At 67.4% G+C, this 24,678-nt stretch overlaps 3 protein-coding genes across 5 annotated transcripts in view; 1 reads left to right on the top strand and 2 right to left on the bottom strand.

The window, feature by feature from the left end:
- Positions 1-780: 780 nt before the first annotated feature.
- FOSB (FosB proto-oncogene, AP-1 transcription factor subunit) overlaps positions 781-24,678 on the bottom strand; it is a 59,935-nt gene continuing 36,037 nt past the window's right edge. Inside the window, exons 1-5 of one of the 3 annotated variants that reach the window (XM_030006495.2) lie at positions 6,739-7,955; positions 4,926-5,207; positions 4,702-4,809; positions 3,025-3,183; positions 781-2,855 (exon numbers count right to left, since the gene is read on the bottom strand). In XM_030006495.2, the coding sequence (XP_029862355.1) occupies positions 2,790-2,855; positions 3,025-3,183; positions 4,702-4,809; positions 4,926-5,207; positions 6,739-6,864 (741 nt within the window). In that variant the 5' untranslated portion in view covers positions 6,865-7,955 and the 3' untranslated portion in view covers positions 781-2,789. Of the gene's footprint in view, positions 3,184-4,701; positions 4,810-4,925; positions 5,208-6,738; positions 7,956-24,678 lie in introns of those variants that run through there. The other 2 variants (XM_030006493.2, XM_030006494.2) reach the window with 2 other exon arrangements.
- Positions 14,650-16,137, bottom strand: LOC115338055 (reticulon-2-like). The gene is made up of 3 exons (XM_030006500.2): positions 16,071-16,137; positions 15,126-15,170; positions 14,650-15,023 (listed from the first exon to the last, which is right to left on the bottom strand). Exons 1-3 carry the CDS (start codon positions 16,099-16,101, stop codon positions 14,650-14,652), a joined length of 450 nt encoding a protein of 149 aa, XP_029862360.2. The 5' UTR covers positions 16,102-16,137.
- Positions 16,734-24,442, top strand: LOC115338053 (vasodilator-stimulated phosphoprotein-like). The gene is given in 14 exon segments (XM_030006492.2): positions 16,734-16,857; positions 18,493-18,664; positions 21,814-21,982; positions 22,076-22,139; positions 22,294-22,334; positions 22,450-22,583; positions 22,586-22,663; positions 22,747-22,856; positions 22,985-23,045; positions 23,208-23,250; positions 23,421-23,466; positions 23,681-23,759; positions 23,847-23,904; positions 24,018-24,442. Coding segments are annotated over 14 exon segments (1,098 nt in total). The 5' UTR covers positions 16,734-16,852; the 3' UTR covers positions 24,056-24,442.

The following is a 24,678-nucleotide window of genomic DNA, read 5'->3' on the forward strand; positions in this document are numbered from 1 at the left end:
GTAATACACCCCCTGAACTGGAACGGACCCCCCAAACCGGGCGCAGACCCCCAAACTGGGCAAGCCCCCCCTCCTCGCCCCGGTCTCTTGGTGCTGCCTCCCCCTGGCGCTCACCCGCGGGGTTGCAGGCATGGGGGCGGGGCTTGAGGGGTCAGGGCGTGGCTTGGAAAGGGGTGATCTTTCATAACCATGGCTGCAAGGCCCGCCCATCTTTACAGTTGATTGGCAGGCAGCTGGGCCAATGGGGAGACATCCCCCCCCCCCCCCCGAGCTCCAGGTCCCCAGGCATCTCTGACCCATGGGGTCCTTGTCCCCATGGCTCCACATCTCCCCGAAGCTCCCTGACCCATAGGCTCTGTGTCCCCAAGGATCTTCATGTCCTCAGGAACCATGGAATGGTTTGGGTTGGAAGGTACCTTAAAGACCATCTAGTTCCAACCCCCCTGCCACGGGCAGGGACACCTTCCACTACACCAGGTTGCTCAAAGCCCCATCCAACCTGGCCTTGAACACTTCCAGGGATGGGGCATCCACAACCTCTCTGGGCAACCTGTTCCTTGGCTTCATCACCTTAGTGCTCCCTGTCCCTCCCTTTGTCCCCAAGGACCCACAACCCTTGGCCCATGTCCCCAAGGACACCATGGACATGTACTCCTCAACCCACAGCCTCCATGTCCCCAGAGGATCCCCAATCCATTTCCTCTACAAGAATCCCTCGGTGGCCATAGGTCCCCATCTGGTGCCACCCTTCCAGCAAGAAAGAAGAGACATAGGGCCGATCCAAAGCTGCTTTATTGGCCACATTGGGATGGGTTGAGCGCAGACGCAGGGGCTAAGCTGGCCCCAGAACAGTCACAAATACAGCACAGGCAGCAATAATAATAATAACAATAATAATAATAATAATAATAATAAAAAATTAAACATCTCCCAGGGGCTGGCAGCCCCACGCAACAAAAAAAAAATAATATATATATATATATAAATATATATAATAGAGAGAGAGGACAGAGTCAACGCACTGGCAAAGCTTGGTCACAAGAGAGGGATGGTGCAGGGTTGGGGATGCCGGAGCCACCGGCGGGACCTGTGCAGGCAGGGTAGATGGGGCAGAGCCATTCACAGTTGGGTGGGGGACAAGCAGGATAGGAATCCACCCAACATTGTGGGTGCTGGAGAGGTGACCTGGAGGCCCAGCATCAGCAGTGGGGCTGGGACACCCAAGGGGGATGGGGACATGGAGTGTGGACACCATGGTGGGGATGGAGACAACACATGGACACCCCCCTGCCCCAGGCCTGATGGAGATTTGGCAGGGGCACCTCCAGGGTGATGGAGATGCTGCAAGGACCCCCATAGAATGGTGGAGATGCAGCATGGGCACCTCCAAGGTGATGGAGATGCTGCAAAGACCCCCCCTAGGGCAACTGGGGACACAGCAGAGACATCTCCAGGGTGATGGAGATGCTGCAAGGACCCCATGGGACAGTGCAGCTGTGGCACAGACACCTCTAAAGGTGATGAAGGTGCCACAGGGACTATCCAAGGGAGATGGAGAAGCAGCATGGACACCTCTAAGGTGAAGGACATGCCACACAGATATCCCCCCCCCCAGGATGATGGAGATGACAGACATCTCCAGTCTAACAGAAATGACACGGGGACCTTCCTGGAGTAAGGGAGCTACAGCACGGCCATCTCCAAAGTGATGGAGATGGCGCAGGGACCCCCCTCAGGACAACAGAGATCAGGCACAGACACCTCTAAGGTGTCATAGATGCCACATGGATCTTCCTGGGGTGACCGAGATCAGGCATGGACATCTCCAAAGGGATGGAGATGCTGCATGAATCCCCATGGATTGATGGGGATCAGGGACAGACACCTCTAAGGTGATGGAGACACCACAGGGACATTCCCAGGGTGGTGGAAATCAGGCATGGACATCTCCAAAGGGATGGAGATGCTGCATGAATCCCCATGGATTGATGGGGATCAGGGACAGACACCTCTAAGGTGATGGAGACACCACAGGGACATTCCCAGGGTGGTGGAAATCAGGCATGGACATCTCCAAAGGGATGGAGATGCTGCATGAATCCCCATGGAATGATGGGGATCAGGGATGGACACCTCTAAGGTGATGGAGACACCACAGGGACATTCCCAGGGTGGTGGAAATCAGGCATGGACATCTCCAAAGGGATGGAGATGCTGCATGAATCCCCATGGAATGATGGGGATCAGGGACGGACACCTCTAAGGTGATGGAGACACCACAGGGACATTCCCAGGGTGGTGGAAATCAGGCATGGACATCTCCAAAGGGATGGAGATGCTGTGCAAAGCCTCATGGGGTGGTGTGGATCAGGCACAGATACCTCTAAGGCAATGGAGATGACAAAGGGACCTTCCCCAGGTGGTGGAAATTGGGCAGGAACATCTCCAAAGGGATGGAGATGTTGCATGAACCCCCATGAGATTATGGGGATTAGGGACAGACACCTCTAAAGCAGCTGGGATGCTGCAGGAACGATGGAGACACATCACAGACACCTCCAACACACCAGCCCCATCGCTGACACCCCACATCCAGGTGCCAAAGCTGCCCTTCAGCCTCACCAACACCCCAACCCCTGGGCCAACCAATCAAAAAAAAAAAAAAAAAAAAAAAAAAGGGGGCAGGGGGAAGGGAAGCCAAAAACCACAAAAAAACCACCACCCGGGGAGGGAGGAGGTGCCCAGTTTTTGGGGGGACCCCGTTCACAACGCGAGGAGCGAGGGAGAATTCAAGGAGTCCGAGGACTGGTCGCTGCTGCTGCTCCGCTGATGCGAGGCTCCGCAGGTGGTTCCCTCTGGGTGGGTGAACACAAACGAAGACGTATAGGATGGGTTAGGTGGCCCTGAGGGGACCCCGGGCGCGAAGCAGCAGCTGGGGAAGGGGCCCTGGGCGCTCGGCTGGAACGGACCCGGGGGTAGGAAGGTGACGGTCCCCGCCGGCTCTTCCTTGCCCAGGGTGCTCACCTCGGCGGGGCCGGCACCCAAGGAGCTGACATCCTCAAAGGGGAGCTTGCAGGCAGGGGCATGGGCCACTAAGACGAACTCCAGCCGTTCCTTCTCCTTCTGCAGCTCTGCGATCTCTGACTCCAGCTCGGCTTTCTCCTCCTCCAACTGGTCTGTTTCCTGAGGCAGCAGTGGGGTGGGGTGAGATGGGCTGCAGGGGACACCACTGTCCATTTGTGTCATTGTCCCGCCATCCCCCAACCCAAGCCCTGGGGACATCCTGGCCTCCAGGATGGGGTCATTCCTCCCTCCAGCATCACTGGCTACCCATACATCCCCCTCTGATGTCCCTTGCTCATGAGGACAGCACCACCCCCTCCAGCATCCCCAGATCTCCACCTATCCCCCTCTAACATCCCTTGCTCATGAGGACAGCATTGTCCCCCTCCAGCATCCCTGGGTGTCCATCTGTCCCCCTCTGATGTCCCCCTGCTCCCAGGGATGGCATCCTCCTCCTCCAGCATCCCTGTGTGCTCTCCTCCCATGTCCCCTGCTCCTGGGGATGGCATTGTCCCCCTCAGACATCCCTGGGCATCAGTCTGTCCCCTCTGATGTCCCCAGGAGCTGGGGACATCACTGTCCCCTCTGGACATTGAGCTGTCCTCCTCTGCCATTCCCAGCTGCCAGGAATGGTCCCCTTCTCTGATGTCCCTGGTTCTTGGGACATATCATCCCCCCTCCAACATCCCTGGGCATGAGTCTGTCCCCTTTGATGTCCCCAGCTCCCAGGGACAGTCTTGGTCCTCTGTAATGTCATCATCCCCAGGGATCAGACTGTCCCCCTCCAAGGTCCCCAGCTCCTGGGAACACCAACACCTCCCTCCAAGGTCCCTGGGTCCCCGAGATCTGCACCCATAGGGAAACTGGCCTGTCCCTCTCTGATGTCCCCAGCTCCCCCATCCCTCTCTGATGTCCCCAGCTCCCAGGGACATCATTGTCCCCTTCCAGTGTCCCTTGATCCTGGGGACACTGTTGTCCCCATCCAACATCCCCAGCTCTTCAGGGCATGCACCCATAGGCATCCATCTGTCCCTTCCAACACAACCAGGTCCTGGGGACATCAACCCCTCCAGTGTCCCTTGGTTCTGGGGACACACCACTGTCCCCCTCTAGTGTCCCCAGCTCCCTGGAATCAGGGTCTACAGGCATCAGTCTGTCCCCCTGTGATGTCCCCAGCTCTGAGGGCATCATCATCATCCCTTTTCAGTGCCCCTTGGTCCTGGGGACACCACAATCCCCATCTAATGACCCCAGCTCCCCAGGATCTGCATCCATGGGGATCATTCTGTCCCCCTCAAACACATCGAATTCCTGGGGACCTTGTCAGCCCCTTTGTGTCCCTTGGCCCTGGGGACACCACTTTCCCCATCTAGTGTCCCCATTTGCTCCTATAGCCATCAACCTGTCCCCTTCCAACAAGCCCAAGTCAACCATCTCCTTCCAATGTCCCCATGACCTGGGGACACCACTGTCCCCAAATGTCCCTGGAGACCTGCCCCCATAGACATCAACCCCCCCCCCCCCCAGTCACTGGGGACATTGCCATCCCTCCACCATCCCAGGGAGCCACCACTGCCTCCCTCAGACACCCTCAGCTGCGGTGACACCGCCGTCCCCAGTGAGTCCCCAAGCACTCACCGCCTGCAGCCGATCCGTCAGCTCCCGGCGCCGGTTACGGCACTTGGCTGCTGCCAACTTGTTCCTCTCCCGCCGCACCCGGCGCTTCTCCTCCTCCTCTGGCGTCAGCTGCCAGAGGGACAAGACCATTAGCCAGCTGCCACCCATGTCCCCAAGGTCCCACCACCCTCTGGATCACACACCCCCACCCACCCACCCACTCAGGGGATAGGGACGCCACTCACCGTCTCCTCGCGGCTGCGCCGGGGACGGGCACGAGCAGGACGTGCCGGCGGTGCTGCCGGCCCTGTGGCAAAGGCACCCATGCCCGGCGTAGAGTAGCTGGGTCCTGGGAGGTCGTAGGGATCGACGGGAGGGGGGTGCGCCATGGGTGCCCCTGGGGGCTGCGACTGGGCCACCGAGGAGATGAGGGTGGGCTGCACCAGCCACTGCAGGTCCTGGCTGGTGGTGATGGCCGTCACCGTGGGCACGAAGGAGCCGGGCATGTCCCCCAGGCCGCTGCACTCCTGGGGAGATGGTGGGTGGGGGGTTAGACCCTGCCTGACAGCACCTATGGCACTGCCACCCTCCCATTCTGCACCACGGCCTCGTGCCCCTGGCACCGACGTGCAATGCCCTCGTGTCCTCAGCAGTGACACGCAAGAGCCCCCCAGCACTGACACACAATACCCTTGTGCCCCTGGCACCAGCGTGGTGCAAGAGCTCCCTGGCACCGATGCACAATGATCCCTGACCTGCAAAAGTTCCCTGGCACTGATGCACAATGCCCTCGTGCCCCTGGCACCGATGCACAAATACTTCCTCGCACCGACGTGAAAGAGCTCCCCAGCACCGATGCCTGACGCCCTTGTGCCCCTGACACCAACATGCCATATGCCCTCAGGTCCCTGGCACAGATGTGCAAGCCCTTCCAGGCACCAACGCACAATGCCCTCGTGCCTCTGGCACCCACGTGCAAGACCTCCCTGGCACCACTGTGCAATGACCTCGTGCCCTCGGCACAGACGTGCAAGAGCGTCCTAACACCCGTGCACGACACCCTCGTGCCCCTGGCACCCATATGCAAGGCTCCTTGTCCCCCACCAGCAATGTGAAAGAGCCCCCCCAGCCCTGATGCACGAGGCCTTTGTGCCTCTGGCACTGTTGCATGAGGCCCCCAGCACTTGGTGCACCGACGTGCCACCCCCCACCCCAGGCCTTGCACACGAGGGGCCCCAGCACTCAGCTGAGGGTGCCCCTGTCCCCCCCCTCAGGGGCACCCCTTCTGCCTCCAAGCTGTTTGCAGCTGGCAGCACCACGCTTCACTGCACCACCACCCCCCCGCTTTGCACCAGGACCTCGCACACTGATGGCGCACCCCAAAGGCGTTGGAGGGAAGGGGGGGGTCTGAGGGGACCCCCCAAAAATCGCACCAGGGCCCAAATCCCACATGGAAGGGGGGGGGGGGCGGGCGGGAACTGAGCCCCCCTCCTCCCCTTTTCCCGGTTGCACCGGGACCCCGTGTATGTGTGGGCGGGGGTGCGTTGCACCGGGAGGGGCGGGATGCATCGCTCCGCCACCCCCCGGATTCCCACGGGGGGAGGACCTGCACCAACCACTAACCGGCATAACCCCGGGCTGCACCGAGACCCGAATGGGAGGGGGTGCACTGAAAACCCCCCCAGGTTGCACCGGGACCCGGCTGGGTCGGGGGTGGTGGTGGTGGGGGGGAATACACCGACTCCCTCCCAGTTCACGCGTGGGACGAGCCCGATCCGCAGCAGCGCGCCAGCGCCAGCGGCAGCGAGGGGGGGCGTGGCCTCTCAGCGCGGTGGGCGTGGCCACGCGGTGAGGGGGCGTCTCCCGCCCCCTTAGCAACAGGGGGGCGGCCCTCCGGCGTTCCAAAATAAACCCGCGCGCGCCGTACGTGCGCCGCGTCATCACGGAGGGTTCCAACGCGTCACGCGTTTACGCACGACCCCGCCCCCTTGGCGCCACATTTTCCCGCCCCCCCCCCCCCCCCCCTTTGGCGGCCCGGTGCCGAGAGAAGCTTCTCACCTGCGCGGCCGCCGCCGCCGCCGGGCTCCCGAAGGAATCGACCGAGGAGAGGTACTGGGATTCGGCGGAGGGAGAGGAACTGCAGCGGGAACCCGAGTCGTAGTCACCGGGGAAACCTTGGTACATGGCCCCGGGGGCGCGGGGGCCGCCCCGCCACGCCAAGGCTGCGGGGTCAGGCTACCGGCATCCCGGTTTAGCGAGCAATTTCTCCCACCCCACCCGCCCCCCGCCCCCGCTTCTCTCTCTCTCCCCTTCGCCGGTTTGGGGTGACGGTTTCGGAGGTCGGGGGAGGCTCTCGGTGCAAGGGTCCCGCTCCGGTCTACTGTCCCGCGGGAAATGCCGGTGAGCGGCTACGAGCCCCGGTGCGCGCGTCCCAGGCTCCGGTTCGCCGTTGCAAAGTCTCGGTGCGCGGCTACAAGCTCCGGTGCATCCGTGGCAGGCGCCGGCTCGCCAGTACAAAGTCCCGGTACAGCCGTCCCAGGCTCCGGTTCGCTGCTACGAGCCCCGGTGTATCCGTCCCAGGCTGCAGTTCTCCGGTACAAAGCCCCGGTGCACCGCTACGAGCCCCGGTGCATCCGTCCCAGGCTCCGGTTCTCCGGTGCAAAGTCCCGGTTCGCCGCTATAAGCCCCGGTACATCCGTTCCCAGGCTCCGGTTCTCCGGTGCAAAGTCCCGGTTCGCCGCTATAAGCCTCGGTAAATCCGTTCCCAGGCTCCGGTTCAGCCGCTACGAGCCCCGGTACATCCACTCCCCAGCTCCGCCGGTGCAAAGTGCCGGTGACGCTCCCGCCGCTTCCCCCGGTCTCCGCTTTTTATGAATGAACCGCTCACCGCCGCGCCGCCGCTTTATACGGCGGCGTCCCGCCCCCTGCGCTGACGTCACGCCCGCCGCCGGCGCCGCTCCGGGACCCCCGGGACCCCCCCGACACCGCCGCCGCCGTTCCTGCCGCCGTTCTGCGGCCCTGGGAGCCGCCGCCGCCGTTAAGAGGCTCCGCGGCGGGCGGGGAACGGGGGGGATCCCTCGCTCCGCCCCTCCGGAGTTCCTGTGACGCAATTAGCCATATATGGGCTTGTCTCGGAGTGTTTGTTTGGTATCCTAGCAATGACGTCACAGGGAATCCCTTCGCCGCCGCCGCCGCCGAAACGCGTATTAATAGAAACGGGCGCCGCGGTTCTAGAAACGGCCTGAACCGTCCGGGGCGACGGCCCCGCACCCCCGGTAACCCCCTCGGTAGCCCCCCCCGGAACCCCCCCCCAACCCTGTCACCCTCCCCCGCCCCCGGTAATGCCCCCCCGGGACACCCCCCACCCCCAATAACACCCCTCCCCGGGACCCCCTTCCCACCCGGTGACATCCCCCCCCGCGGTGAGCTCTCGGTATCCCTTTTCCCCCCGCCGGTAATCTGCCCCCGGTGCTCCTTCCCCACCCGGTAACCTCTCCCTGCCCGGTGACCCCTCCCGTAACCCCCGCCCCGGGATTCCCCCCACCCCCGCCCCAGCACGTGGTGCCGCGGACCAAAGGACCGTCCCGGGGTGGGGGTGTCCCGGTAGCGGGGGGAGGATGGGGACCGGACTGCAGGGACCCGGTACCGGGGCAATGGGAAACGCTCCCCGGGGTGTTACTGGTACCGGACTGCACAGCACCAGGAGGGGGCTGGTATGGCGGGTCCCGGTACCGGGGCAATGGGTATTTTCCCGAGGGGCGTTACCGGTACCGGGCTGCAGAGCACCGGCGGGTCGCGGTACCGGGGCAATGGGACCCCCTCCACCTCCAGTACGCCACCGGGGCTGGGCTACAGACCACGGCGGAGCCTCCGGGTGGTGGCACACCGGGGCGGTGTTCCCGGTACCGGGGTGCAGGGACGACCGTCCCCATCCCCCGCACTCCCGGGACAGGCACGGGAGGGGGGCGGTCCGGGTATAGGGGTGTCGGCAACCAGAGCCCCCGGGGGGGTGGCCCGGTTCCTTTACAAGCTGATGTCACCGGCGGGAACGGGCGCTGAGTCACGGCGGGGCCACGGCGACCGGGGGGGCGGCGGGCAGTTCTCACGCCTCTTCATTCATTCATTCATTCACTCATTCACACCCCGGGTCTTTCATTCATGCCCCGCCCCCAGCTCGGGGTGGGGCTGGTCCGGGGGGGGTCGCAGCCCCGTTGTCCCCGCCCCCCTCGCTGCCCCAAGGCCCTGGGTGTCCCCGGTCCTGGTGCTTCCCGGTGTCCCCGGCCCTGGGTGTCCCCAGCCTGGGGGGTCCGGCCCCGGTGCTTCTGGTCTCGGGTGCCCCCGGTGCCCCGGCCCGGTGCTCCCGCTGCTGGGCGGCCGCAGCCCTGGGGTCCCGACCGGGCTCTCCCCAGTGTCCCCAGATCCGGAGTCCCGGTGCCAGTGCCCCAGCCGGGCTCTCTCCCGTGTCTGGGCTCCGGTGTCCGGGCCCCGGTCGGGATCTTCCCGGTGTCCCGGCCCCGGGGGTCCTGGTGTCCCGGCTGGGCTCGCCCCGGGAGTCCCGGTCGGGCTTTCCCCGGGGTCCCGACCCTGGGAGTGCTGGTGCCCCGGCTGGGCTCGCCCTGGCGTCCGGGCCCTGGGAGTCCCGGTCGGGCTCTCCCCGGTGTCCCGGGCCCAGTGTCCCGGCCCCGGTGTCCCGGCCGGGCTCTCCCCGGGGTCTCAGCCCTGGGGTCCCGGTCGGGCTCTCCCCGGTGTCCCGGGCCCAGTGTCCCGGCCCCGGTGTCCCGGCCGGGCTCTCCCCGGGGTCTCAGCCCTGGGGTCCCGGCCGGGCTCTCCCCGGTGTTCCGGTACCGGGGTCGCGACCGGGGTCTCCCGGTGTCCCCATCCCGTCCCGTCCCGTCCCGTCCCCACGTGCTGCCGCCGCGGCCTGAGTAAACACGGCGCCTGTCGCCCCGGCGACGGCGTTCCATGCCCCTGACGTCACCACGTCCGGCGTCCTTTGTTTACGTCGCGCGGCAACCGCCGTGCCCTTGGCAACGGGGCGGGGGGCGGGGCGGGGCGATGCCGTAGGGGGCGGGGTCGGGGCGGGGCCTGCGCCGCGGGGCTCCCGCGCGTTTCGCGGGGCGGGAGGGGACGCGCGGGGACACGGGGCGACACGGGGGGGTACGGGGCGGGGGGGGACACCCAGGCGTCCGGGCTTCCCCATTCCCCGGCTGCTCAGTGAGGACAGCCCAACCCGGCTGCGGGGGGCAAAAAAATAGCCGGGTGGGGAAGCAAGTGCCCCCCCCCCCCCCCCGTGTCCACTCGTGTTCCCTCACGGCTCTTTGTGCTCCGCTGTGTCCCCCGTGTCCCCATGGCCCCCGTGTCTCCTCATGTCCCTGCCGTGTCCCTTGTGCCTACCCATGTCTCCCTGTTTCCCCCCCCCCATGGCCCCCTGTTCCCCCCAGTGTCCCCACATCCCCTGCACAATCAAGCCTGGCTGTCACAAGAGTTTTTATTAAAGTGTGACCCCCCCACACGCAGGGGAGGGAAGGACACGGGCGGAGACACGACCCCCGCCTCCCCCGAGTGATCCCACACACACAGGGTGGGAGGGATGTGGGGGGACCCCGGCCACCCCCCCCCCCAGCTGTCACCTCAGAGGGGGACGGGGGGGTCACTGCGGCTTCACTTTGGCACTTGGGAGCTTGGCCTGGATCCTGGGGGCAGAAGGGAGTTGGGGGGAGGGGTGGAGCACCCCAACCCCCCCTGGGGCTACCCCAAGAGCCCCCGGAGGCACCCTGGGCTGGGTTTGGGGTCCCCAGGGGCAGGTTTGGGGTGCCCAGGGAGGTTTTGGGGGGGCAGGGGGTGCCCTCACCTGGCTCGGAGGTGACTTAGGTGGTTCCTCACCAGACTCACGTACTGGTCAATCTGGGCCTAGGGACATCGGGGACATGGGGAGCAACTGGGGACATGGGGGGGGGCAGAGGGGTACCCCTCAACCCTCCCTAGACCCCCACATCCCCCTGTGTCCCCTATATCCCCAAGCCTCTCCAGCCCCCCTGTCCCCCCATACCTGGTGGTGCCGGTAGAGCACAGGGAAGGTAAACGCACAGATGACGCCTGGACAGGGAGTACCACGTCATGCCAGTCCCCGTCCTGTACCCCCCGTCCCCTCCTGTCCCCTGTCCATGTGCCATACCCCCATCCCCTCAAACCCCTGTCCCCAGACTGTCCCCATACTCTGTCATCTGTCCCCATGGTGTCCCCCATCCCCATGCTGTCCCCATCCCTGTGCCATCCCCTTGTCCCCAGGCACTACTCATGTCCCCTACCCCTGTCCCCTTGTCCCCCAGCTGTATCCGCACCCTGTCTCCATGCCCCATCCGTCCCCATCCCCTTTCCCTGTCCCCATCCCCGTCCCTGTCCCTGTGCTCATCCTGTGTCCCTTACCTCCATCCCTCTCCCATGTCCCTGTCCCCCATCCCCCGTTCCCTTTCATGTCCCTTTCCCCATGCCCCATCCTTGCCCTGTCCCTGTCCCATGTCCCTATCCCCATCCCATGTCCCTGTCCCCTGTGCCCATCCCATGTCCCTTATCTCCCATCCCTCTCCCATGTCCCTGTCCCCCACCTCTGTCCCCTGTCCTGTGTCCCTGCACCCATGCCCCATCCCCTGTCTGCTGTCCCCCATCCCCATCCTCTGCCCATGTCCCTGTCCCCATGCCACATCCCCATCCCCTGGCCCCATCCTCATGCCATCCCTGTCCCCATCACATCCCCGTCCCTATTCCGGTGCCGTACCCGCTCCCAGCAGCGTCAGCCCGTTGCAGACAGCCCCCACGTAGGTCAGCAGGTAGAACAAGAAGGCGAACTGCGGCCAGAGCCCGGCGTCACCGTCACCCTCACCATCACCGCCTCGGGTGTCCCCCATGCCACCAGCGTCCTCGTGCCCCATGTCCCCAGTACCCCCGTGCCCTTGTGCCTGTGGGGCACCCCATGTCTCCTGGTCCCTCAGTGTCCCCTCTACGCCCGTGCTCTGTTGTCCCCATGACCCCAGTGTCCTCCATGTCCCCCATGTCCCCCAGTGTCCCCCAGTCTCCCCCATATCCCCCCGTGTCCCCAGTGTCCCCCACATCCCCCATGCCCCTGGTGTCCCCATGCCCCCGGTGCCCCCCATGACCCCATGTCCCCAACGCCCCCCATGTCCCCAGTGCCCCCACTGACCCCCATGCCCCCATGCAGGGTGACGGTCACCTTGAGGGACTCGGGGAGGCTGTGGACAAGGAAGAGGCGGGTGAGGGTGCGGGTGGCAGCGGTGACGTGCTGGGCCAGGCGCCGGGCCCAGCGCTGCTGCTCCTCGGGGCTCAGCCCCACGGTCCCCTCCGGCTGCACCCTGCATGGGGACAGGGACAGACGTGGGATGGGGATGGGGGGGGCCGCAGGGACAGCCATAGGGACGGGACGGCAGGGACAGCCCGTGGGGTGGGGATGGCAGGGACACGCCATGGGGTGGGGATGGGGACCGAAGGGACACCCCGTAGGGTGGGGATGGCAGGGCCACCCCATGTCTTGGGATCGGGGGCGGCAGGGACACCTCATGCCATGCGGATAGGGATGGCAGGGCCACCCCACGGGGACAGGGATGGCACAGGCACCCTGTGCCGCAGGGATGGCAGTGCCACCCCACGCCGCGGGGACGGTGGCAGGCGGGGGATGGCAACGGGAGGGTGACGGCAACGGCCCCGTGAGGGTCCCCGGTGTGGCACTCACCGGCAGGGGTGCTCGGGTGGGTGCCGGCGCAGGGCCCGCAGGGCGGCACGGTGCAGGCGCAGGGGCAGGGTGATCCCCAGCACAGCCAGCGCCCCGTAGGCGCCCACGCTGACGGCGCTGAACCGCGCCAGGCACCCCAGGGTGCCCAACGCCCCCACCAGCGCCAGCGCCGACCGCCCCGGCGCCCGCCAGTACAGCAGCTCCCACACTGCAGGGACACCATGCTGCGCCCGGGGCTCTCAGGATCCCCCCCAGAGCCCCCCGGTGTCCCCCCCAGAGCCCCCCAGTGCCTCCCAGTATCCCCTCCAGTGCTCCCAGTGTCCCTCCGGTGCTCCCCAGTGCCTCCCAGTATCCCCTTCAGTGCTCCCAGTGTCCCTCCGGTGCTCCCCAGTGCCTCCCAGTATCCCCTCCAGTGCTCCCAGTGTCCCTCCGGTGCTCCCCAGTGCCTCCCAGTATCGCCTCCAGTGCTCCCAGTGTCCCTCCGGTGCTCCCCAGTGCCTCCCAGTATCCCCTCCAGTGCTCCCAGTGTCCCTCCGGTGCTCCCCAGTGCCTCCCAGTATCCCCTCCAGTGCTCCCAGTGTCCCTCCGGTGCTCCCCAGTGCCTCCCAGTATCGCCTCCAGTGCTCCCAGTGTCCCTCCGGTGCTCCCCAGTGCCTCCCAGTATCCCCTCCAGTGCTCCCAGTGTCCCTCCGGTGCTCCCCAGTGCCTCCCAGTATCCTCTCCAGTGCTCCCAGTGTCCCTCCGGTGCTCCCCAGTGCCTCCCAGTATCCCCTCCAGTGCTCCCAGTGTCCCTCCGGTGCTCCCCAGTGCCTCCCAGTATCCCCTCCAGTGCTCCCAGTGTCCCTCCGGTGCTCCCCAGTGCCTCCCAGTATCCCCTCCAGTGCTCCCAGTGTCCCTCCGGTGCTCCCCAGTGCCTCCCAGTATCCCCTCCAGTGCTCCCCAGTGCCTCCCAGCATCCCCTCCAGTGCTCCCAGTGTCCCTCCGGTGCTCCCCGGTGCCTCCCAGTACCCCTCCAGAGCCCCTCTAGTGGTCCCCAAGCCCCCATGGTGCTTCCCAGAACCACCCCAGTGCTTCCCAGTGCCTCCCAGCATCCCCTCCAGCACCTCCCAGTATCCCCTCCAGCACCTCCCCATGCTCTCAGTACCTCCCAATGCCTCCCAGTACTCCCCCAGAGCCCCCTCGTGCTCTCAGTGTCCCTCCAGTGCTCCCCAGTGCCCCCCCCCCCACTATCCCCTCGAGCCCCCCAGGGCCCCTCCAGTGCTCTCAGAGCTCCCCCCAGTGCTTCCCAGTGCCTCCCAGTATCCTCTCCAGAGCCCCCTGCGTACTCCCAGAGCTCCAATTCTCCACCCAGTGCCCCCCCCCAGCACCCAGCTGTCCCCACCCCGAGTGACAGCCGCAGGTGTGGGGAAGGGGAGCACCCACCTCACCCCCCCGGGGTGCCCCCGCACCCACCTTGGCCCTCCATGGTTCCCGCGGGTGCTGCTGGGTGTGGGGGGGGGGAACGGGACTTTGGGGGGGGGTCACCCCTATTTTTAGCCACCAATCCCGCCCGGATGCCTGTGTCCACCCTGCAACCAGATGCCTGGGTCCCCCCCCCCCCCGTGCCATAAGTGTGTGTGTCCCCCCCCCCCGTAGTGCCCCGAGGCCCTGATTGGCCGCTCACCCAGAACATCGGCTCCCGGCGGGCTCGGTGATTGGTCGGGGGGCGCCGGGGGCGGTTCAGGGATTTGGGGGGGGTCCGGGGGGGGCGCGGGGGGGGGCGGCCGCGGGGCGCCCCCTGCGGGCGGGGTGGGGGCCACGGGTGCTGCTGCTGCGAGAAAGGGGGGGGGGAGTGGGGGGGTCAGGGGGCTGCGGGGCGGGGGGGGGGGGGGCGAAACGTTGTCCCGGGACCCCCGTGGCCCCGAGCCCCCCCGGGGACCCTCATTGCCGTGTGACCTTCTCGGGACCCTCCCCATGACCCCCAGCCCCCCCGCCTTGGGTACCCCGCGTCCCCCCCGCCAATCGCCCCCAGCCCCCTCCAGGGGTGCCCCAGGACCCTTCATATCCCCAAGCCCCCCTTAGAGAGCCCCCATTGCCCCGAGCCCCCCCCCCCGGGAATCCCCGTGACCCCCCAGCCCACCCAGGGTGCCCCAGACCCCTCCATGGCCCCGAGCTGCCCCCCAGGGACCTCCATCATCCCCCCCCCATAATCCCCCATACCCAGGCTCATTGGGGTCTCCTCAGTGTCAGGTCTCCCCAACTCTGGCAGGGCCCCCCCCCACTTCCAGCTGCCCCTCGGGAGGGGCTGGGGGCTCCTCGGGACGCTTGGGGGGGGCCCTAGCAGCCAAGCGGGGGTCCGGCCCCCGGGGGCACCCCCCGGGGGGCCCCGAGCTCAGGCGGGGGGGGCGTCCGCGACGGGAGTCTCGGCGACAGCGGGGTCCCGGCTCGTTGGCTCCCCCCCCGCCTCTAAAGGCGATGTAGGAGAAGGTGAGTTCCCGGGGGGGTCCCCGGGGTCCCCCTCCCGCCGCCGTTGCCCCATCTTCATCCTCATCCTCCTCTTCCTCCTCGGGGGGCTCCGGTGCCGCCTGCAGCTCGGGGAAGTCCGACTCCTCGTTGCCACCTTGGGGGGGAGTTTGGGGTTCGAGGTGGGGGCTCGGGGCACCCCCATGCCCCCTCATCCCCAAAGCTGCACCCTGAAATGGGGGGGCTCGGCCCTGCTCACCCTCCGTGGAGTCCGGCGTGGTGGAGGCCGTGGATGGAGCCTCTTCTGGAGAGGGGCAGAGGGGATGGGGGGGCGTGGGCCCCCCCCGCACAGCACTCGGGTCCCCCCAGTGCACGGTGCTCCCCAAAACCTTCTCCTACCCTCCTAGTCCCTATGCCCCCCCCCCCCGACACACCCTGCCCCAGTGTCCCATCCCCGGTGTCCCCGTCCCCCGGTACTCCCAGTGCCCCCATCCCCAGATGTCTTCCCCCGGGGTCCCCATCCCGTGTACCCCCATCTCCAGCCACTGCCGGTACCCTATCCCCGGTGTCCCCATCCCTGGTCCCTTCTCGTACCCCCCATCCCGGTAACGCCATCCCACTTCCCCCATCTCCAGCCACTCCCGGTCCCTCCATCCCAGTTCCCTCCATCCCTGGTGCCGCTCTCCGCGGCCACTCCCGGTGCCTCCATCCCCAGCCCCTCCCGGTAACCCTATCCCTGGTGCTCCCATCCCCGGTGCCTCCATCCCCGGCCCCTCCCGGTGCCACATCCCCGGTACCTCCATCCCCAGCCCCTCCCGGTAACCCCATCCCCGGTGCTCCCATCCCCGGTGCCTCCATCCCCGGCCCCTCCCAGTGCCCTATCTCCGGTACCCCCAGCCGCTCCCAGTCCCTCCGTCCTCGGTATCCCCATCCCCGACCACTGCCGGTACCCCATCCCCAGAGCCCCCATTCCCGGTGCCCCCATCCCCGGTGCCTCCATCCCCGGTGCCCCCATCCCCGGTGCCTCCATCCTCGGCCCTCCCAGTGCCGCCGCCCCGGATACCTCCGGACCCTCCCGGTTCGCCATCCCCGGTGCCTCCATCCCCGGCCCCTCCCAGCGCCTTATCTCCGGTACCCCCATCCCGGTTCCCTCATCCCCGGTCCCTCCCGGTACCGCCGCCCCTCCCCGTTCCCGGTGCCGTACTGCAGTGGGCGAAGCCCAGGACCTGCCCCATGGCGGCGGCCCCCGCATGGGGCTCCCGGTTGCCCTCGGCCCCGTTGTCTCCGGGCCGGCCCCGCCGCGCATCACCGCGGCGCCATGGCGGGGCCCGCGGCGGCGGCGGCGGACAAAGGGCGGCGGCGGCGGCGGCGGCGGCGGCGGCGGGGGCGGGGCGGCGGCGGGCGGGGCTCGGGGCGGGGCTGCACCGGAGAGCCGGGAACCGGGAACCGGTACCAGGCACCGGACACCGGGAACCGGGTACCGACACCGGGTGCTGGATACTGGGCACCGACACCGGGAATTGGCATCGGGCACCGGAGTCCCCAGGACTCCCCAGAGCCTCCCAGTACCTTCCCAGTGCCCCCCAATATCTCCCAGTACCCTCCCAGAGCCCCCTAACACCTCCCAGTGTCCCCAGTACCCTCCCAGAGCCTCCCCGGTACCTCCCAGTGCTCCCAAACTGGAGAGATTTGGGGGACACCGGGTGGACACGGGCGGAGGTAGGCTGGGAGGGCACTGGGGGTACTGGGCACCCGCCCCACCTCGGTGGGGCCCACCCGGAGACGTTGGCCTTTTAAGAAGGCGGGGGCCACTCCGCCGCCGTTACCGGGAGGGGCGTGGCCTCGCGGGGTGCGGGGCGTGGTGGGGCGTGGCCGCGGGCCGGGACCGGCCGGTCCTTCACCTCCACCCCCCCCCACTGCCCCCCCCACCCCCGCCGCCACCGGAAGGGCCCGGCCCGGCCCCAGCGCGTCGCCGCCGCTGCCAGCATGAGGTGAGCGGCTGGGGCGGGGGGCACCGGGAATACCGGGAGCTGGCACTGGGGGTACTGGGCAGCACCGGGAACTGGCACCGGCGGGTACCGGGAGCACTGAGGGCGCCGGAAAGCACCGGGAACTGGCACTGGGAGCACTGGGGAGCACCGGGAACTGGCACTGGGAGCACCGGGGAGCACCGGGAACTGGCACCGGGGGGTACTGGGAGCACCGGGAATCACCAGGAACTGGCGTTGGGAGTTTGCACCGGGGGCACTGGGAGAACTGGGAAGGACCGGGGGGTACCGGGAAGTGGTATCGGGGGCACTGGGGTACACTGGGAGCACTGGGAGCTGGCACTGGGGGGCACCGGGAACTGGTACTGGGCGAACTGCGGAGCACCAGGAGCTGGCGCTGGAGACACTGGGGGGCACCGGGAAGTGGTACCGGGGGCACTGGGAACACTGGGAGCTGGTACTGGGGGCACCGGGAACTGGTACGGGGGGAACTGGGGTGCACCGGGAGCTGGCGCTGGAGACACCGGGGAGCACCGGGAAGTGGTACCAGGGGCACTGGTGTACACTGGGAGCACTGGGAACTGGTACCGAGGCACTGGGGGAACTGGGGAGCACCGGGAGCTGGCGCTGGAGACACCGGGGAGCACCGGGAAGTGGTACCGGGGGCACTGGGGTACACTGGGAGCACTGGGAACTGGTACCGAGGCACTGGGGGAACTGGGGAGCACTGGGAAGTGGTACCGGGGGCACTGGGGTACACTGGGAGCACTGGGAACTGGTACCGAGGCACTGGGGGAACTGGGGAGCACTGGGAAGTGGTACCGGGGGCACTGGGGGAACTGGGGAGCCCCGGGAACTGGCACTGGGAGCACTGGGAGCCGCCCCGGTAATGGGTGGGACCCCGGGGGGGGGGGGGGCTGGGTGACAGCGGGGTTCCCCTCCCCACGGGTGCTGTTCCCCCCCCCCGCCTCCGGCCTCAGTTTCCCCGTTGGGGGGGGGGGGGGGGGCGTGTGTTCAGGTCGGTCCTACATAAACACCCCCCCCCCCCCCCCCGTGCCCCCACCCGGATGTCCCGGTCCGGGGCTGGGGGAGGGGCAGCGCTCGGACACCGGGTCCTCTCCGCACCCTAAGGAAGTGGGGGAGGAGCAGAAGAGGAAGGAAAAAGGGGGGGCGAGGGGAGGGGGGGGGGATGTTGGGGTGCACTTGTGGGTTGGGTGCTTGGGGAAGAGCGGGGGGGCAGCGCCCATGGGTGCCCCATGGCTGGTCATGGGGGTGTCCCAGGTATTGGGGTGCCCCATGCTTGGTCCTCCCTCCCCCCCACCTCAGGGGGTCCCCACGCGTGGGGGGGTTCCCCCCCCCCAGAATTTACCCGTGGGGGGGGGGGGTGCCCCCACCCAGGGGGTCCAGCCTGTGCTGGTGGGGGGTTCCCCACACGTAGGGCGTCCCCAAGCTGGGGGGGGGTCCAGCACCCTGGGGGTTCCCCGATCCCCACACCAGCAGCCCCTGCACCCAGGGGGGTGCCCGTACCAGAGGGTCCCATACCGGGGGGTCCCACCCTGTGTGGAGATGCCCATACCGGAGGGTGCCCACCCAGCCTTGCCCCCCCCCTCACCCCCCTGCACCCCCCCCCCCCCGCAGCGAGACGGTGCTGTGCAGTGCCCGGGCAGCGGTGCTGCTCTACGACGACACCCACAAGCAGTGGGTGGCAGCGGGTGGGGGTCCCCAGACCCTCAGCTGCGTCCAGCTCTACCACCACCCCGGTGCCAACGCTTTCCGCCTGGTTGGGCGCAAGCTGCAGCCCGACCAGCAGGTGAGGGTGCCTGGGGGGGGGGAAACCCATGGGTGCGGGGAGGGGGGGCCAAAGGGGCAGCCCTGGGTGTGGGGAAGCTATGGGGTACCCACGGGTGCAGGGTGCTGTGGGGTAGCACTGGGCATGGGGCACCCCTGGGAGTAGGGGTTATGGGGGAACACTGGGCATGGGGGGGGGGGGGGGGGGCTGTGGGGCACCCATGGGTGCAGGAGGGGCTGTGGGGCCTCTGTGGGTGCAGAAGGAGCTGCAGACCAATGCTGAGTATGGGGGGGGAGGGTCTATGGGGCACCCATGGGTATGGGGGGGTGTCTATGGGGCACCCGTGGGTATGGGGGTGCTCTACAGGACACCTATGGGTCAACACTGGGCATAGGGTGGGCATAGGGCACCCATGGGTGCTGTAGAGACTATGGGGCAATGCTAGACATGGGAGTGCACTATGGGGCACCCATGGGTATGGGGGGGGGGGCTCTGTGGGGGACCCATGGGTATGTAGGAACTCTGTGGGGCACCCATGGGTATGGGGGGGGGGGGCTCTGTGGGGGACCCATGGGTGTGTAGGAACTCTGTGGGGCACCCATGGGTATGGGGGGGGGCTCTGTGGGGGACCCATGGGTGTGTAGGAACTCTGTGGGGCACCCATGGGTATGGGGGGGGGCTCTGTGGGGGACCCATGGGTGTGTAGGAACTCTGTGGGGGACCCATGGGTATGGGGGGGGGCTCTGTGGGGGACCCATGGGTGTGTAGGAACTCTGTGGGGGACCCATGGGTATGGGGGGGGGCTCTGTGGGGGACCCATGGGTGTGTAGGAACTCTGTGGGGGACCCATGGGTATGGGGGGGGGCTCTGTGGGGGACCCATGGGTGTGTAGGAACTCTGTGGGGGACCCATGGGTATGGGGGGGGGCTCTGTGGGGGACCCATGGGTGTGTAGGAACTCTGTGGGGGACCCATGGGTATGGGGGGGGGCTCTGTGGGGGACCCATGGGTGTGTAGGAACTCTGTGGGGCACCCATGGGTATGGGGGGGGCTCTGTGGGGGACCCATGGGTATGTAGGAACTCTGTGGGGCACCCATGGGTATGGGGGGGGGCTCTGTGGGGGACCCATGGGTGTGTAGGAACTCTGTGGGGGACCCATGGGTATGGGGGGGGGCTCTGTGGGGGACCCATGGGTGTGTAGGAACTCTGTGGGGGACCCATGGGTATGTAGGAACTCTGTGGGGCACCCATGGGTATGGGGGGGGGCTCTGTGGGGGACCCATGGGTGTGTAGGAACTCTGTGGGGCACCCATGGGTATGGGGGGGGGCTCTGTGGGGGACCCATGGGTGTGTAGGAACTCTGTGGGGGACCCATGGGTATGTAGGAACTCTATGGGGCACCCATGGGTATGGGGGGGGGGCTCTGTGGGGGACCCATGGGTGTGTAGGAACTCTGTGGGGGACCCATGGGCATGGGGGGGGGCTCTGTGGGGGACCCATGGGTATGGGGGGGGGGGGCTCTGTGGGGGACCCATGGGTGTGTAGGAACTCTGTGGGGGACCCATGGGTATGGGGGGGGGCTCTGTGGGGGACCCATGGGTGTGTAGGAACTCTGTGGGGCACCCATGGGTATGGGGGGGGGGCTCTGTGGGGGACCCATGGGTGTGTAGGAACTCTGTGGGGGACCCATGGGTATGTAGGAACTCTGTGGGGCACCCATGGGTGTGTAGGAACTCTGTGGGGGACCCATGGGTATGGGGGGGGGGCTCTGTGGGGGACCCATGGGTGTGTAGGAACTCTGTGGGGGACCCATGGGTATGGGGGGGGGCTCTGTGGGGGACCCATGGGTGTGTAGGAACTCTGTGGGGGACCCATGGGTATGGGGGGGGGCTCTGTGGGGGACCCATGGGTATGTAGGAACTCTGTGGGGCACCCATGGGTATGGGGGGGGGGCTCTGTGGGGGACCCATGGGTGTGTAGGAACTCTGTGGGGGACCCATGGGTATGGGGGGGGGCTCTGTGGGGGACCCATGGGTGTGTAGGAACTCTGTGGGGGACCCATGGGTATGTAGGAACTCTGTGGGGCACCCATGGGTATGGGGGGGGGCTCTGTGGGGGACCCATGGGTGTGTAGGAACTCTGTGGGGCACCCTTGGGTATGGGGGGGGGCTCTGTGGGGGACCCATGGGTGTGTAGGAACTCTGTGGGGGACCCATGGGTATGTAGGAACTCTATGGGGCACCCATGGGTATGGGGGGGGGCTCTGTGGGGGACCCATGGGTGTGTAGGAACTCTGTGGGGGACCCATGGGCATGGGGGGGGGCTCTGTGGGGGACCCATGGGTATGGGGGGGGGGGGGCTCTGTGGGGGACCCATGGGTGTGTAGGAACTCTGTGGGGGACCCATGGGTATGGGGGGGGGGCTCTGTGGGGGACCCATGGGTGTGTAGGAACTCTGTGGGGCACCCATGGGTATGGGGGGGGGGGCTCTGTGGGGGACCCATGGGTGTGTAGGAACTCTGTGGGGGACCCATGGGTATGGGGGGGGGCTCTGTGGGGGACCCATGGGTGTGTAGGAACTCTGTGGGGGACCCATGGGTATGGGGGGGGGCTCTGTGGGGGACCCATGGGTGTGTAGGAACTCTGTGGGGGACCCATGGGTGTGTAGGAACTCTGTGGGGCACCCATGGGTATGGGGGGGGGCTCTGTGGGGGACCCATGGGTGTGTAGGAACTCTGTGGGGCACCCATGGGTATGGGGGGGGGCTCTGTGGGGGACCCATGGGTGTGTAGGAACTCTGTGGGGCACCCATGGGTATGGGGGGGGGCTCTGTGGGGGACCCATGGGTGTGTAGGAACTCTATGGGGCACCCATGGGTATGGGGGGGGGCTCTGTGGGGGACCCATGGGTGTGTAGGAACTCTGTGGGGCACCCATGGGTATGGGGGGGGGCTCTGTGGGGGACCCATGGGTGCAGGAGGCTCTATGCGTCAGCTCTGGGCACAGGGTGAACGCGGGGCACCCACGGGTGCTGTGGGTCAATGCAAAGGATGGGGAGGCTCAGTGGGGTGTCCATGGGTGTGGGAGGGGTCTGCGGGCCACCCTTGGGTGTGGGGGGCTGGGGGCACCCCTGGGTGTGGAGCTGCCCCCCCACGCCCGCGGGTGCCCACAGGTGGTGCTGAACTGCCCGCTGGGACGGGGGCTGCGCTACAGCCAGGCCACCCCCCAGTTCCACCAGTGGCGGGAAGCACGCCGGGTCTGGGGGCTCAGCTTTGGGGCCCCCCGTGAGGCTGCCCTCTTTGCCACCGCCGTCCTGCGGGCCCTGCGGGCACTGGAGGAGGGTGAGTATTGGGTGGGTGGGTGGGTGGGGGGTGGGGGTCACTGGGGGCACTCGTGGGGGGCCTGACCCACCTTTTATCTGCCCCCCCATCCAGGCACCCCCCTGTCCTGGCCGGACCCTGATGGTTCGGCTCCGGAGGAGCCTGAGCAACAGGAGAGGTGGGGGACCCCCAAATTGGGGGTGCTTGGGGGGGTACACCATGATGTTGGGGTGCTGGGAGTCCCCCATGCCATGGGCGGACTGTAGGTGCTGGGGGGGGGGGGGTCACCATGCCGTGGGGGGCCGTGGGTGCTGACCCTTTTCCCCCCCCAGGCAGGCGCTGGAGGAGCCCGAGCGTCGTGTGGCGGCTGCAGGTGGGTGACGGGGGGGGTCCAAGGCTCATTCTCCCCCCTCGCCCCCCGAAACACTGGGGATGGGGACCCTCCCCAGAACCCCCCCCCCCACAAACCCCTTTCCCCCACTCCCCAGGCACCCAGGCCGTGCCCACTGGAGGCCCCCCGCCACCCCCTGGCCCTCCACCGCCTCCGGGGCCTCCCCCACCCCCAGGCCCTCCGCCAGCCACGGGGGTCCCGCCGGCCCCCCCCCTTGCCAGTGGCAGCGACTGCTGCTGGGGGGGGGGCCGGGGGGGGGCTCTGGCCTTGCCGCTGCCATCGCGGGGGCTAAACTCAGGAAAGTCAGCAAGGTGAGGGCAGGGGCACAATTGGGGGGGGGGGGCGGGCAATAACCTGGGAGGGGGGCTCTGCATCACCCCCTTTCTCCTGGCAGGATGAAGCGACGGGTGCGGGGGCCCCCCCTGCACCCCCCAAGGGCGAGGGTGCCCGTGGGGGGGCTGGGGGGGGGTTGATGGAGGAGATGAGTGCCATGCTGGCCCGACGGTGAGGCGGGGGGGGTGGGCATGATGGCGGGGGTACCCCACTCTGCCCAGCAGCACTCCAAAGGTGGGGGCACCCTTGTGCCTACGCTGACCCCCCCCCCCTCCCCCGCCCCCCCCCTCCCCCCCCAGGAGGAAAGCCACCTTGCAGGGGGACAAGCCAGCACCAAAGAAGGATGAGGATGTCACCAGTGTGAGTGCTGCCCCCCCCACCGAATACCACTTTGGGGGAGACCCCCATTGGGGGGGGGTGCTCCGTGTACCCCCCTCCCCTTCTCCCTGCCCCGCCCTTGTTCTCCGATCTGTTCCTGTACCCCCCCCAACCCCACCCAGACCCCTCTCTCTGCCCCCGCAGGACGAGGCGGAGCCGGGCACTAGGACCTCGGGGCAGCCTGCGGGTGAGTACGGGGACTACAACTCCCAGTGTGCCCCGCGGTCCGCCCCCGTGGCCGGGCACGCTGGGAAATGTAGTCCGGCAGGCGGGGGAGTGTTGGGGGGCTCCTTTCGGGGAAGGGGAGGAGTTTGGGGGGCCGCCCCCCCCCCCTCACTCGCTGCCCTCTCCCCGCAGAGCCCGTGCGGAGGCCCTGGGAGAAGGCCAGCTCCACATTGCCCAGGTGGGTTTGGGGTGGGCAGGGGGCCTGGGAGGGCTTTGGGGTGCCAATGGAGGGGGTTCGGGGTGCTGGGGGGGGCCTCTAGTACCCCCAGAGCAGGACTTGGGGGACAGTTGCTGGGACGGGGGGGCAGGCAGGTTGGGGGGTACCCAAGACACAAACTGGCAGTCACTCAGGGAGGTCTGAGGGGGTCCCCAACCTATTTCTGCACCCCCAGGATGAAGTCGGCAGTCCCAGCTGCCCCCGCCGACGCCCCCGGCCCTGCTGATGAGCCTGACCTGGAGCGAATCAAACAGGTAGAGGGGTCGGGGGGGGTGTGTGGGGGGGGAGGTCATAGGAGGGGTCCCCCCAAATCCCCTCACCGTGTGCCCCCCCGCCTCCAGGAGCTGCTGGAGGAGGTGCGGAGGGAGTTGCAGAAGATGAAGGAGGAGATCATCGAAGGTGGGGGGGGAGCATAGCACAAGAGGGGGGAATAGGGCAGTGAGAGGGTGGGGGTCAATGGGGGGGGTAACTGTGGGACCCCCCCCCGTGATGCTGCATTTCTCCCCCTGCAGCATTCGTGGTGGAGCTGCGGAAGCGAAGTGCACCCTAACCCCCCCCCAGCCCTCCCAAGATGGGCCTGGATGGGGGGGTCCCCCTACTTCCCCTCCCCTAGCCTCACCTCCCCCCCCCCATTTCACACCCCCCCCGCCCTGGCGGGGCACTCTGGGCCAGACCCCCCCCCCCCCAGGCTGTGCCTTACCGGCTGGGGGGGGGCCAAAGCAGCCCCCCCCCTCACTGTGCCCCCCCCTCACCGCCAGTTTGGGGACCCCCTTTTTTTTAACACTTGGGGGGGCAAATGAGGGGTGCCCCCCCGGGGGGGTCTTTTTTATGCCACTTTTGGGTTTTTCACTGGTTTTTTGTTTTGTTTTGTTTTGAGGGGGGGAGGTGGGGTGTCCCCTTCCCCTGCCATGAATAAATGCGGTTGTTTTGTATGTGACACCCACCCATGTCCTCATCCGTGTCACCCGTGGAGGGGGGGGGCCGTCACCCAACACCCCCCCCCCAGCAATGAGAGGGACAGCGGGGGCTTCACTTTGCTTTAATGGCATCTGTCACCCCCTGCTGCAGGAAAAAAGCCCCGCCCCTCGTCCTAGCCCCGCCCCCTCACCCTAGCCCCGCCCCAAGCAGCTCCCCACCAATCGCAGCCCAGCTGTGGGGTTGTGGCCCTGCCCC

Source organism: Aquila chrysaetos, assembly GCF_900496995.4.
Source record: "Aquila chrysaetos chrysaetos chromosome W unlocalized genomic scaffold, bAquChr1.4 W_unloc_9, whole genome shotgun sequence".
Classification (NCBI taxonomy): domain Eukaryota; kingdom Metazoa; phylum Chordata; class Aves; order Accipitriformes; family Accipitridae; genus Aquila; species Aquila chrysaetos.